The 14,443-nt window shown below is 44.7% G+C and overlaps 3 protein-coding genes and 1 long non-coding RNA gene across 5 annotated transcripts; 2 read left to right on the top strand and 2 right to left on the bottom strand.

The window, feature by feature from the left end:
- Nucleotides 1–1,107: 1,107 nt before the first annotated feature.
- Nucleotides 1,108–3,071, bottom strand: LOC120639218. The gene is made up of 3 exons (XM_039915209.1): nucleotides 2,874–3,071; nucleotides 1,619–2,780; nucleotides 1,108–1,545 (listed from the first exon to the last, which is right to left on the bottom strand). The coding sequence occupies exons 2-3, from the start codon at nucleotides 2,450–2,452 to the stop codon at nucleotides 1,345–1,347; spliced, it is 1,035 nt and encodes a 344-aa protein (XP_039771143.1). The 5' UTR covers nucleotides 2,453–2,780; nucleotides 2,874–3,071; the 3' UTR covers nucleotides 1,108–1,344.
- A 1,299-nt stretch (nucleotides 3,072–4,370) lies between these two features.
- On the bottom strand, nucleotides 4,371–6,240 carry LOC120639217. Its single transcript, XM_039915207.1, has 2 exons — nucleotides 6,042–6,240; nucleotides 4,371–5,911 (listed from the first exon to the last, which is right to left on the bottom strand). Exons 1-2 carry the CDS (start codon nucleotides 6,085–6,087, stop codon nucleotides 4,965–4,967), a joined length of 993 nt encoding a protein of 330 aa, XP_039771141.1. The 5' UTR covers nucleotides 6,088–6,240; the 3' UTR covers nucleotides 4,371–4,964.
- Nucleotides 6,241–10,305: 4,065 nt separating this feature from the next.
- LOC120712567 (germin-like protein 8-14) lies at nucleotides 10,306–11,361 on the top strand. The gene has a single exon (XM_039998383.1). The coding sequence runs from the start codon at nucleotides 10,425–10,427 to the stop codon at nucleotides 11,061–11,063; it is 639 nt and encodes a 212-aa protein (XP_039854317.1). The 5' UTR covers nucleotides 10,306–10,424; the 3' UTR covers nucleotides 11,064–11,361.
- Nucleotides 11,362–11,648: 287 nt separating this feature from the next.
- Nucleotides 11,649–14,070, top strand: LOC120712566. 2 transcript variants are annotated; one of them, XR_005690937.1, is made up of 2 exons: nucleotides 11,649–12,341; nucleotides 13,481–14,070. It is a non-coding gene; the product is annotated as an uncharacterized LOC120712566 (long non-coding RNA). The 2 variants fall into 2 exon arrangements; XR_005690938.1 differs by having other exon boundaries at nucleotides 11,649–12,481.
- Nucleotides 14,071–14,443: the final 373 nt, after the last annotated feature.

Genomic DNA, 14,443 nt, shown 5'->3' with positions numbered 1-14,443 from the left:
TAGTTTCTGTGAGATTTGAATCAGGTTTCAAAGAAAAAAATGTTGAAAGTAGTTTTTATAGGATGCGTAGAAAGATTTTTTTTTCACTCCTTTTGATTTTGAAACAAACCATTCTTCTCACTGTTCCTCCCGAGTCCCGAGATAGATTTTTTTCAGTAAGCCTTAGACTTTGCCTGTGTTCGTGGCTATGGGACTGTGTTTTTGTCCGCGGGCCAAGATGGGCTGTAGGAAGTTAGAAGATACTTGGGCCATCATTTATTCATGAGTAAAATTCACGAAGGTCCCTAAACTTGACACGAGGTGTCACTGCGTCCCCGAACTTCCAAAACATGCTAGGCATGTTGCAGTATGTGTTTTCTGCTGCTGCAAAGGTGAAACCATGCCATGCATATATCAAGTCAAAACAGCTTGATTTCTTCCTTTGTTTATGTGGTTTTTCTTGATTGGTGGCTAGCTTTTTCCTAACAATTTGATTGTGTGTGTATTGCAGCCAGGGTACTGATGACTGAGGAAGAATTTTGGACCGACTAGGCCTTGCCACATCAGGGAATCAGGGAAGCATACAAAAGACTGAAGCTTGAAGGGAAGATACCTAGACGATCTGTTCCTAGGCTCTTCTGTTAGAGAAGCCATGTAACTGCAAGTATCATACTACATTGGGGGGAAAAATGCTGTGTATAAAGTAAAGCTAGGATTATTAGCTAAGTGTACTGTATTTTGACCATCGAACAAATTATATGTACCATTCAGGTGTATTTAAATATCATTCATGTTTGAAGTCCAAAAGAAGCAGAGGTATAGCTTGCTACATATGCCAGGTGCATTTGACTTCTTGTATTGTTGCATTAAATCTGTTCTTGAAATATGCCTGGAAACAACAATTTGAACCGCAACTCTGTGCACCCAGAAAATAGCAATTCTGACCCCATATCTGAAATACCACATACACTTGATCTCCTCGATAATCTGTAATTTAGGGAAGAGTAAAAACAAATCGATACCTCTTTGTGGACAGGTAAATAGAATCAGAAGCACACAAAGCAAATAGAGGCGAATATTTGTACCATAAATGTCATCTCCAATTTTTTGAGAGGACATATTTAGAGCATACATATCATCTCCATTTGTTCCGAGAGGACAAATGTAGGCCATAAATATCATCTCTAATTGTTCTGAGAGGATATATGTAGATCATAAACTTCATCTCTAAAGGTTTTGAGAGGACTGATCTAAAGCATATGTACATGTGACTCGGTTTTGCACAATTGAGATCACAAAAGAACAGTGGCCTTTACAAAAGGTGTGGGTTTCCCTTGTATTCACAAAAGATGAGATGTCTTCACATCAAGCTTGCTTCCTGCTTCTTGTGGCCCTAGGTTGTGCAGCCTTGCCTTCCTTGGGATCTTTCCTCTTCCTTGCAGCAGTCTTCCCTTCTTTGGTAGCTGTTGTTAGAGCAGCTGGCCTTGGCACTGATTGGTTTGAGCTGATGAAGTTGGAGTGAGGCAGAGGCCCAGCATGCAGAATGGAGTAGCCTGACTGCGCACCCTGCAAGAAAAATGTTGTTAGTAATTGATGGAGCTCGAATGAGGTTGCAAAATTTAGAATTGACCAGGTTTACCTGTTCCATCATTCTCATGAGCATGGTGGATGTCATCTGTGAAAGTAACATAGCAGGCTGACTATCTTGATGGCTATCTTGTGTTAACACAGTAGGCTGACTTGCATTGGCAGTCATTGGGATCTCTTCATGCAACTGGACATCATATGGAGGCACATCCACATTGTCATTGTGAAAAGACTCTTCTTCGGCAATAGGAGGCACATCAGGAACAATGTCATGAGGCCTTAATCCCTTCTGTTTCAAGGAACAACCTTTTGCATTGTGGTTTTCACCCTTACAATATCCACATCTTATGATCACTCCATGTATGCTCATCTTTGTTCCATGTGTTCCCTTAACTTCATATGGTTGCTTTCTCCTAGATTTACGTGATCTTCCCACTTTCTTCTTATATACAGGAGGCAACACTTGAGGACCATTCACTTTCTCCCAGGTGGCCATATCTTTACATGGGAAGATAATTGATTCATATGCTCTATTGAAAGTGTCAACTGAATAACATTCATGCACAGCACTCTCTGGTGGAATCCTTTCATGCCTCAGGCATGAGATTGCATGTTGACAGGGAATGCCTGCTAGCTGCCACCTTCTGCACTCACATTCCTTTTTGAAGATATCTACAATGTATTGCTTTTCTCTCTCACCCACTTGAAATATCCCTTTTCCAGCAGGAACTGCATAACAAACATTAGCATACTCTGCATTTTTTTCAACTTTTTTCCTAATCTTAGGACAAATGGTGCCTACAAATTTCACTGCTTCCAGTTGTTTGCTGTAGTACCTGGTCATCAATTGTTGTTTGATCCTTTGCAGCATACTCAGGATAGGCATCTCTCTAGCCTCTAAAATATATTTGTTGAAAACCTCACAACTGTTGTTCAAGAGCAGATCACACTTAGGGAATTCAGAAAAAAAATGCTCTTACCCAAGTCTTAGGTGGCATCTTTTCCAACCACTCAAATGCTTGCTGATCAATTTCCTTCATTTTGTCCATATTGTGATTCCACCTTGGCACAGTGCTTGATCTTGCACAAGTCCATAGTTGGTTCTTCAAAACGTTACCCTTAAATCCTGCATCTCTAAAATTGGACCACAAATGCCTCACACAAAACCTGTGCTCCGAGTCAGGAAATACTTGCTCAACTACTGGAATAAGACCCTGCAAAAACATCACAAAAAAATATAAGTGACAGTCATTTACAAGTGACAACCATGGATAAGTGACAGCCATTTACAAGTGCCTACAACTTACCTTTTGTTTATCAGTCATGACAGTCCATGGAAAAGTATTGTCAATTCCCAAATCGTCCTTCAGAGTTTGCAAGAACCACTTCCATGTGTCCAATGACTCAACTTCAACCACTGTTGGCACTCCTTAAGTACCCGTTTTATCCCTTATTTATCCTTGATAATGGCATGAATTTAATATCAAAATCACTAACCATCCTAACCCCGGCCTAATTATTGGTCATTTTCACGTTTGCACATATATTTTGGAGGAACTTCGTTTTTGCAGGTTTTTGGCCTATTTTAGAGCATGAAATGACGAGGCCCGTGATCGAGTGCTAACACGGAGAAAGACGAGGGCCAAAGCCCAGAGGGAGGACCAAAGCCCATGTTGATTCGAAGCCCATTCACGCACATCCATCCTCCAAGAGAGCCCAAAGGACCGAGCCCACAAAGATGAGATCAAGATACTTCGGGATTAAGCTAAGCAAATGAAGATTTAAGGAAGTATTCCCTATCCTATCCTTTCCTCGAAGATATCTCCAAGATAACGTCGTCCAAAGGGGTGCAATCATGAAGGACAGAAACTCTAGAAGATGCGAGGAGTCTACACGCGAAAGATGAGACCGATGCGAGCCCGAAAGGGGGTAGGCCGGCCGGCCTAGGCCCATGGGGCCGGCCCATGGGGCCGGCCTAGCCCCTTTCTGAGGCGGTTCGGCCTCCCCTTCGACCGGTGGCTTCCTCGGCTTATAAATAGCTCGCACCTTATTCAACTCGAAGGATCCATCCACCCAGAACTCGACGAAAACTTAGAGCCAAGACCGGAGGGAGACGATGGCCGCCGCAAGTTTTCGAAGTTGTCTAGGAGATGGCTTAGGCCACCCCTAGCCGCCATGGCCTCCCTGCGAGGTTGTGCCATGGTGGAGTTCATGAGCTAGTTGGAGTCGTCAATGGTATGTACTCGGTGGTGACGATCCAAACGAATCTATTATGTGAGTAATGATAATCATGTCTTCCGAATCTATTAGCGATCATGTTCTCTCTTTCGATTTCGTTCTTTTCTTTGGGTTTGCTTCATCTTAGATCTATTATCGATATAGATCGCTTAGCATGATCTTGTAGTCATGGTGGCTAGAGGTTCATGGCGGAACTACCAAAGGGGGTTCGACTTGCTTCAGGGTACTTTTGTCGAAAGGGGTGGCGTCGTGACAGGACGTTGCCACTAAGTAGGTGGGGTATCGAGGGATCGGATTGGAAATTTTGAGTTTAAAGATACTTTTGATTGAGATGCATGATTTATTTGCTCGTTAGTTTGAACTAAAACTAGATGACGATAGGCCTAGTCATGTCTTTGGTTTTGCTATGATTAAGCCTATGTTCATGGATGAGATCAACCTTTACACATCACTCATATCTGTTAAAGGTTTACCCTTTATATGCAATCAATGCTTCATGTTAGGATAGATCCGTTAGATTAGATGGAAAATCTTAGGTAGTTCTTTGTCGATCCACGGATTGATAAACCTTGGGGGAATACTCTAAGGGAAAAGCTACACGAACCGTGTGCTTGCGGTATACAAATCGGGGGCGCTAATGAGCGTCAATAACCACACCCATTGCTATTGGGTAAATGCAATCATTGGGATCAATACCCACAGCTGTGAGGATCTGACCACCAAATTTGGTCTTGATGTGGCACCCATCCAAACAAATGAAAGGTCCGCACTGTGCCAGAAATCCTCTCTTGCAAGCATCCAAGGACATGTAACAACTAGAGAAGTGACTGTTCACAGTCTTTAGATAGAATGTACTACCTGGATTACTTCTCCTCAATTCTTGTCCATAATCCCAAAGCTGGTTGTACTGCTCACTCTCATCTCCAAATATCTTTTTTAGAGCAAGCCTCCTAGCTCTAGCCAATTTGGTTCTTAATGGAGTCAGGTTCTAGTCTTTTTGCACAGTTCTTGTAAAGTTGGCAAGACTCATCTTGTCATCAGCTCTGAAACTGTCCAGGTACTTGTCAGCCAACCAATTTGAGGTGCACTTCTTCAACACCCACTCCTTCTGGCAATTATGTTCACCAAAATATGTCTTCACCATAAAAGCTTTAACCCTGCTATCTTTTGAAGCATACAAACTCCGGGCAGCCATCAGCACAATGTGCTCTAATTCTCCTCTGATCATTTCTTGGCATCTTTATGTTAACCCTATTCTTCAAGTTGTACTCAGTTATTGCCTTTCTTAACATCTTTACTGATTCAAATACCATCCCAACCTTAAATGCAGGGTTATTCAAGTCCTCATGTGTAAAATTCTTGAAATTCAAATTAACTTGACCCTCATCATTTGGTAGGTACAGTCCTTCATCATCACTTGATTCATTTTCTCCATCAAAAATTGTTGTTGCAGTTGTCCTTCCAGTTTTCTTGCCTTTACCTGCTCCCTCATCTATGACATCAACATCAACATAGTCTGCAAACAGATCATCATCATCATGATCAACCTCGTTGTCACTATCAACAAAGTCTGAGTCCTCACTATCATCACTGACACTGCCATTTTCAGTTCCTGCAGCTTCACAATTCTGTTGTTCATCAAACATGCTTCTCAGATTTTTGGAGAAATCAGGAAGTCTCTCACCCACATTATTTTCAACTTGTGGACCCTTACAAGGGCTAAAAACTTTGGGCAATTCTGCACTCGGGTTTATAACCACATCATCCCAATCAATACCCCTAAAAGTCTCATCATGATCAATGTAGACTACCAGAGTCTTAACCCTATCAACCACGGATGCCATAGCATTCGTATCTGAATCGTTGGTGACTATTCTCAACCCATCTGCCAGATCCTTCCCCGGTAACAACCAATAGACCTTCAAATTCGAAAGATCAGTGTAACCTAGCTGCTCAAAGAAATCCTCAAACCACAGGGGAGACCAAGTATCAGTGTCACAATTATCAAACCAGCTAATCTTTCCATTCACATAAGTCCTTAACTGACCAGACCCAACAAAAAATCCACCATGATGCAACTCAACTGTGAAAAGATCATCACTGCCACCTACATTAAGGCACATTCAAACTTAGGGTTCAGAGGACTAAATCACCAAAATCCAATCGCAAAAATCGAACCTTTCAATCTTTCCCTAACCCTAACCAACAAATCGACATGAGAAGTGGCCAACACTTACCGTAACTAGGGGCTAGATCCGCCTTCCGCCGACACGTCGGCGCCATCGGCAATCGGCGCCGCAGAACAGGCGATTCGGGGGTGAAGTCGCAGGGCACGGGCCTTCTTCCTCCGCCGGCCAAGGATCCCCGCCAAGGATCCGCGCTCACCTCCGACGGCCGCAGGGCGCAGCCGGGGCGGCGGCGACAGCGTCGCGGACGGCGACGGGGCGGGAGGGGACGAGGGGAGCGGCGCGACTGCGATAACGGGGGGACGCGAGCCGAACAGGCAATTTGGGCCGAGCCAGGCGTCCTGGGTGGGGCCACATCGGCTCAAAGGCGGGTCCGGCACGGGTTTGGATGGCTTCGCGAACCCTTCCGAGAATAGGGACCCAAAAATCACATTTTGGAAGTTCGGGGACCGCGGTGACACCTCGTGCCAAGTTTAGGGACCTGCCATGAATTTTACTCTTTATTCATTTGCCTTCCTTTACCTTCCGCCCCTTGTGCTTGTGCGACGCTGAAGTAAAGAAACTTTAGAATGCAACAAGCCAACAAGGACATAAGCCAGCATGCAACAGCGGATCCGATGGCAGCGGGCACGCGGCACACACCCATGTGTGCGTCGCCATCGCGCGCGCTCGTCTGCCGTATCCGATCGGCAACTGCTGCTCCGTGCTCCTCCATCCCCTGGACGCTAGCGCCCATGCCGGACTACTAGCTAGCGGGCGGCGAAGAGCCGAAGACCTGCAGCAGAGCGGGGCACACTACAGGCCCGCCCGCGCCCTGGGGGTTTCCGCTGCCTGTCGCGGCCGTGTCCCGCTGGCTCGATCGCTGCGCGCGGGTGGTGACCTGGCGCCGCGGCATGTGATGGTGTCACGACGCGCCGCGTGTGAACGGCGGGCGGGAGCGGGATCGGAAGTCCGCCTGGACCAGACGGCGACGCGCCTTGTCGCCGTGCACGCTCGCAAGAGGAGGGGCGGCGCAGCTCCGCCGGCCCGGAGGATATTCCCGTAGTCGTCGATCCGTGCCGCGCGCGCCAGTGCGACATGAGAGAGACGTGGTGGGGCGCGGAAAAAGCTGTCGGCCGATGGCTTTCCTTCTTTTTTTTTTTGCGAGTAGACCGATGGCTTTCCGGCAAAGCACATCTCAAGTTTATATTTGAGGGGCCGTGTCAACACTCGAAACATCACTTGTGTGGCAGGAGATGGAGTCTTGTTATTTCAGACACTTTCTCTCGTGCGTTTGTAAACGTTTGAGTTTGTACTGTATTTCGCAAAAAGAAAAGAAAAAGAAAACTGTTAACGAGCCAACTGGACTCTCAAGGCTGCTTGCCAACTGCTACAAATTTGTTTTTATAAAATTGAGATATATAGACAATGTTTTAAAAAAATAACCATCTTACTGTTACTAATTAATTGGAGGCTAGCAACTTAAGATTCTAAGCGGACATCTCTAAAAAAATAGCTAGAGAAATTCTCATAAGAATAAAAAAACATTCAGCCATCAATCTGACAGCTCTAATTATAATAGTTATTAAATCTATTACCTTTCTTAATATATTATTCACCTCTCTACCATTATTAAAATAGACTAAACTAATCCTCTAAACATGTATCTCAATTATCCACCTCAGCTATTATAAAAACAAATGTAAAGTAACCCCGCAATCTTCTATAAATTACCCACCTATGCTATTACAAAAATAACCCCAAAATTTTAATCTGAATTATACAATTATAAATAATAAAGTGCATCAATATAAAATTCTAAACTACTATTTATATCATTATTAATATATTATTTATATTATTGTTTATATAAAAAATACTACGCGATATGTGTCACCATATATTCATGTAAGATGGAAGAGATAAGAATACCATCCACACAAAAATATGGTTCAATTAAATATATATGTCAAACACACATAGAGGTGTGTTGTAAAATAAAATCTATTGTCACTAGATAATAATAAATATGTATTTTAGAGTATGTGTTAGAATATTTAATAGATGAAAGATGGCGTGAAATATATAATTATAATCTACAAGCCTTATTTTTTGTAAGCAAATGATAGGATGATGTCTCATATGCGTTCAATTGTAGGGCTTTTGATCAGTAAACAATGTAGGTGGTACATATCCCATCTGTTCCACATGCAAGTGTTCAATGTCATAGTATGGGGGAGAGAGAAAATTTTCCTGACAACAAAAAATAACTACTACATATGCTTTGTTTCTTACAAGTATAGTTTATACTAACCATGTCGCGCTCAATAAAAACGTATCTATAGTTCTTGACACGGTCCGTGTGGAGACGCTACAAACACGTTTTAGTAAAGCGTGTCTATACTCCATTATCTAATCTAGAAATAAAGCATATCTATAGTTTTGTTTTTCTTGTAGTGTGGAAAGAGTGAAATCGGCAAGAGATGGGTAATTAAGAGAGGGCAGGAAACGGAAGGGATTGCATAGTTGTAGGCCATTTAATTTTGATATATAGGTGCAAGGTCTAAGGTCTTTTAATTCATTAAAAATGGGTGGATCATGGGTACACAATCCAATGCGTAGGTCTACAGCCTGAGGATCCATATCTGGGAAACAAAATGGTGGGTTTCACTTAGATATATATTTTCACGTAATGCCATCCATGAAACCATATATGCCCTACCTCTATAAGTTTTAATATACGTCGGCATTTTTTAGCCTCAGCTGTTCCATCAACCCAAGACCTTGGTGTGGATGAGGAAAGAGATGTGCCAAATGCAGCAACAACTAGGCGAGCTTAGTTTCTCCTTTTGGAAACACCACATGTTTCCTGCGATCCCAAACTTATTACGATTGCCAGCAGCGACGACGACAGTGATTTAATTTGATGATGAAGATCCAAGATCAGGTGAGGAGAGGGTTAGGATTTGAAGAGGGTTCAATGTTGCTAGGATTGGAGTGACATGCTGACATACGGTCCTGAGGTGTTTGGCAGCAAAACGGAGTAGCTAGCATGGCAACCTTATTTCCGGTGGTATTTTCCTGGCAGTGTGCCGTCAGGGGAATATTACTTCTGGTGGTTTTGTTTACAGGGGCGAAGCTAGACCACCTGAACTGAGAGGGGTGCATTGTCCATGGATTTGCTGCTAGCCCTCTTATTTATATAATGAAAAATTAATCATTAACACTAAACTTTTACTTTGGTTTGAGTGCATAGGCACCCACTGAGCTCTATATAAACATCCCCGACAGGAAAATTTCCATCTCCTCTAGTGGAGTACCTATCAACACTAACAATTGGATTCTTCATGCGATTGTCAATTAGTATGACCTCGTATTTTTTTGAACTAGTTGAATCCATATCCATATCCATATTTTCCATAAAAGCTGGCTGATGTGCATGTCCTTGGCTGCACTGCCTAATTTAGTGTAAAAGAGTTTCAGCATCTACGACAACCAGCACCAGCTGCTTCCTCAGAATCAGACCGGCCAAGAGCTGATCACATACACACAAGTTTCGAACAAGAATATTACAGACAACGATCCTCTTTAGCTGCATTATCTTCAAACAACTGAAGTTGCTGATGATCTGCAGAATTCAGATGACACTGCTCATCAGCTAGTGGTGTGGATCAGATGTGGCTGGTGGGCATGCTCCAACGGAGTCACATGCATGCCCAAACAACATACATGAATGGAGTCGATCAAACGAGCCAGCTGAACCAAAGTGACGCGTCACATGTACATGGACCATAGCACATTTTTTTTGGGCTCATAGCTGATGCGTGCTCTGGCACCAGTGTCACATGCCAAAAGAGTCATAGAGACTCTGGACACTACTTTATTTGATGCATTATATTGGTACTAGCTACTTAGCTAGTCGGATGCGCCCTGAAGAAAAATTAGTGTGAATTAATTGTATTTGTGCTTCAGTTCTTCCATGCATGGCACGATGTACATGTAATAATGTACCGTTGCGAAAGACCCTTTTACGATCATCGGTTGAGCCCTGCACGTCCGTGTCATTGTAAAAAAAGTGCACAGCTTGTCCTGTCCCTTGCCCATCCCGATCGATCGATCCAACAGTGCAGAGCAAGACGAGACCTTTTGTTCATCACAGCCAGTCCCATTGCAGGAGCAGGACCATGGGCAGCTGGCAACACTTGTCCACTGGCTCCTCGATCGGATCCAAGCCCTAATAGCGCCATGCAAGTGAACACGAGCCGCATGCTTCTCATCCTAATCCAAAATTTCACCCACGTTAACAGCTGTTAACGTACGCTGCTACATGTGCATGGTGCACAGTGCTTTCCTATAGCTTCTTCTTCTATAAAGAGGCCTTATAGCTTCAAGCATAGAATGCAGCACACACACATCGAACTATCCAAACTTTCACCAGCGTAGTAAGTCGTTGCCATGGCCAAGACGGTGTTGCTCCCCGTGCTCCTCTCCTTCCTCCTCCTCCCCTTCGCCTCCCTCGCTCTGACGCAGGACTTCTGCGTCGCTGACCTCTCCTGCAGCGACACGCCGTCCGGCTACCCGTGCAAGTCTAGCGTCACCGCCAACGACTTCTACTACCACGGCCTGGCTGCCAAAGGCAAAATCAACGACCTCATCAAGGCCGCCGTGACGCCTGCCTTCGTCGGTCAGTTCCCGGGCGTCAACGGGCTCGGCATCTCCGCGGCCAGGCTCGACTTGGAGGTGAGTGGCGTCGTGCCTCTGCACACCCACCCGGCCGGCTCCGAGCTCCTCTTTGTCACCCAGGGTACCGTCGCCGCTGGCTTCATCAGCTCCGGAGCGAACACCCCCTACACCAAGACGCTGTACCCCGGCGACATCATGGTGTTCCCACAAGGATTGCTCCACTACCAGTACAACGCCGGCACTGGCCCTGCAGTGGCGCTCGTTGCCTTCAGCAGCCCTAACCCCGGCCTGCAGATCACCGACTTCGCGCTCTTCGCCAACAACCTCCCGTCGGCCGTCGTCGAGAAGGTCACCTTCTTGGATGACGCGACGGTGAAGAAGCTCAAGAGTGTGCTCGGCGGCAGCGGCTAAGTTGCTCAAGAGTTGAGCAAGCTCGTCAACTGATCGTGGTCTTGGTCGTCGCTTGTGCGTGTATGCATGATCGAACATGTCGTCATTTCATCAAAGTCATGTGGTCTTTTCAAGTTATTCTTTGACTCTTTGTTCATGTTATCTTCATTATCCAAGGTTGTCTTCAATTAGCATAGTTGTAATTGTTGAAGGATGAACGACTGATTTGTGGTAAATCACCAAGAATCAGAGATTTTCAGTGGTATTGTAGTATCCGTCAGCCCCAATAATTATATATCCCACCATAATTGTCATTTGTTGTAAGGATGAAAGACCAAAATAATGACAGCTACGGGACCACATGAACAGGAGGAGATTTTTTTTAAAAAAAATCTTCTGGAATCGAGATTCATGTCGCAACTCCCAAACAAAACTCTAAATCTCTAAAGGTTTGGCAAATAGAGTTTGCATACTTGATTTTTGATAAAAACGCTTAAAACACCTCATATATATATATATATATATATATATATATATATATATATATATATATATATATATATTAGGAGCCTAGGAATTCTAATAACAAATGGAAGCCCCAGCCAATCAGCCATGCGCACCAACCGAACCAGCTCTCCCCACCGATCCACCTCAAGCCCGTTGGGCCCAGCCATGCCCAGGAGTATATATTTGCACCCACTCCATCCTCAACCCTAATCTCTCCTCCCCCACCTCGGCTTCAGCCGTCGCCAGGAGGCGCAGCTCTCTCCCGTGCTCCTCCCTCTCTCTCTGGCGGGCCCACCGGCGACGGCGCTCCTCCCCGGCCTGGGTCCGGCCGGCGACGACGGTCCACTCCGCTCCTCTCGCGGCCGGATCGGGCGGTGACAGCTGCGGATCGGGCGGCAGAGGTGTGGATCGAGTAGAGCTGCGCGTGCAGGCGGACCGGGGAGGAGGGAGGTGGCTTCACGGCAGGAGCTGCGCGGGCGCTCCACGGCACGCAGGGAAAAGGAGCAGCGGCGTCTGCTGCTGCAGGAGGCGACGACAGCGCTGATCCGGCAGGAGGCCGGCGAGCGCGCGCGGCGCCAGCCAGAGCAAGCGCAGCGTGGCCCTTGCGAGGCTGCGAAAGAGCGAGGCAACCAGCGGCGCGCAGGGCGCAGCACGCGAGGAGCCGAGGTGGTGCACAGCATTGCGTGCATCAAGCTGAGCTGGAGGGGCCGCCGGAGCCACGCGCGTCGGGCCGCTGGAGTCGCAGCTCCTCCTCTGCACCAGACCCACCAGCGCCGCTGCTGTCCCATGGAGGTGGTAGCTCTCATGTTCCGTTGCCGCATTGATGCTCTCCAATTGGAGGAGTTGGTTGCTGTGTGCTGTGCGGCAGTGCTTGCCATGGGAGAGAAGAGGAATTCCGTGAGGAACAGAGAGAGAGAGAGAGAGAGGAGAAGGTGCAGGTCGCTAGTTTGCATTGCTTGCCTTTTTTTTATCAATAGTTTGCTTGCTTGGTGGTGATAGAAGCAAAGAGGGAAGGAGATAGCGTGCTGTTGATTGGGTGGGTGTTTAATTGTTCAGCTAGCGTAGAAAACAATTCACATGGTCATAGTTTTCTTTTGTTCCATGCATACAAATGGGTGGGTGTTTCTATGACATAACGGCGTAGAAAACAATTCATATGGTCATAGTTTTCTATTATTCCAATTAGATTCAAAATTCAAAATATTCATCTCTAGATGTTATGCCTCTTTCTATGCATGTATGTACATATCTCTATGGCATCTTCGGTATCTGCTTCTATGCTACCATATAAATTATTCTATGACATGTCTATATGACCTGTATTTGCTGTCATCACTGCTGGTTATATATGATCTATATCGCTGCCTTTTATGACATGTCTTATATGAACTGTATCACTACCTGCTATGACATCTATAGAATATAATCTGCCTTCTAGGACCATATATGATCTGCCTTCTATATATGACCTGCATTGATGTTGCCTCCTATGGACCCATATCGATGCCTTATATCGTACAAACTACCATCTATGACCTGTATCACTACATTCTATGACCCGTCTGACAGTGTGAGTTTTCTATGAGCTAATTAGATTCAAAATTCAAAATTTTCCATCCCCTAGCTGTAATATGCTTTTATGCCCCATATGCAGTATGGGTTCTATGGCGGCACGCATATGTATCTATGACTCATATCTTCTCATTCTATGACATGTATATAGTATAAATTGTAATATATGACCTTCTATGACCCTGTATTATTGTCTTCTATGACCTATATGTCAGTGTGATTGCTATTTGCTTTCTTTGTTGGTTTCTATGCTGAAGAAATATTGTTTCCAGCTCGTGCATCCTCCCTGCTTTTCCTTTCTGTGATCTTTTTTTTTCTTTCAAAATACTGATTCTTGCTTCCTATGCTTCTATATATAGGATTCTATGCTCAAGAAGGACCAGATGGATGATGAAGACGATGAGGACTAGATATAGATAGAGGTCAACCTTGAGAAGCTCCCTGTAGCACTGGGGACCCCGGTAAGCTCGCCAAGATGAAGTACCTAGATCTTTGCTAGGAGAAAGAAGACATTGATGGCGATGCCCAGCACCCACCCCGCGCTCCTCCGCCAAGATGATCCGTGCGTGCCTCCGGCACTGAAGTCTATGACCTGTATCGTTGCTTTCTATGACTTGTATATAGTATAAAACTGCCATATATGACCTTCTATGACCTTCTATGACCTCTGTATGACAATGTGATTTCTATGGATCAATAAGATTCGAAAGTTCAAATTTTATGTCATGCTACCGTGATTTCTATGAGCCAATTAGATGCGTGTATACACAAATTTTATGCAGAAGGACGTCTGATTATAGATAGTCCAAACATTCTATAACCCATATCGCTGGCTTATATGATCCCTGTATGACAGTGTTATAGATAGTCTGAACTTTCTATGACCCATATCACTGTATTCTATGACATGTATTATGGTACAAATTGCCATCTATGACTTTCTATGATATGTATCGCTGCCTTATATGACCCTATATGATAGTGTTATAAATAGTCTGAATCTTCTATGACCCATATGCTGCATTCTATGATATGTATCGCTGCCTTCTATTACCAGTATGACAGTGTGATTTCTATGGGTCAAGAAGATTCGAAATTCAAATTCCAGACCCATATCGCTACCTTCTACGACATGTATATAGTATAAACTGCCATCTATGATCTTTTATGACCTCTATCGCTACCTTTTATGACCTGCATGACAGGATTCAAAATTCAAATTTCTCACACCCGAGCTGTTATATGTGGTTCTATGCGTGTATGTGCATATTTGTACGACATGCTAGATATTTGTTTCTATAATTCCAATTTCAATTTTTAGA

This window comes from Panicum virgatum, chromosome 6K (assembly GCF_016808335.1).
Source record: "Panicum virgatum strain AP13 chromosome 6K, P.virgatum_v5, whole genome shotgun sequence".
Taxonomy (NCBI): domain Eukaryota; kingdom Viridiplantae; phylum Streptophyta; class Magnoliopsida; order Poales; family Poaceae; genus Panicum; species Panicum virgatum.
This window is presented reverse-complemented; position numbering and strand designations above follow the sequence as displayed.

Bases quoted from the DNA above. Each gene is read 5' to 3' on its own strand.
- LOC120639218 (XM_039915209.1), bottom strand. From the start codon at position 2,452: ATGCCTATCCTGAGTATGCTGCAAAGGATCAAACAACAATTGATGACC. The intron at 1,546-1,618 runs GTAAACCTGGTC...TTTTTCTTGCAG, and splicing joins TCATGAGAATGATGGAACAG to GGTGCGCAGTCAGGCTACTC.
- LOC120639217 (XM_039915207.1), bottom strand. From the start codon at position 6,087: ATGGCGCCGACGTGTCGGCGGAAGGCGGATCTAGCCCCTAGTTACG. The intron at 5,912-6,041 runs GTAAGTGTTGGC...GCCTTAATGTAG, and splicing joins GGATCTAGCCCCTAGTTACG to GTGGCAGTGATGATCTTTTC.
- LOC120712567 (XM_039998383.1), top strand. From the start codon at position 10,425: ATGGCCAAGACGGTGTTGCTCCCCGTGCTCCTCTCCTTCCTCCTCCTC.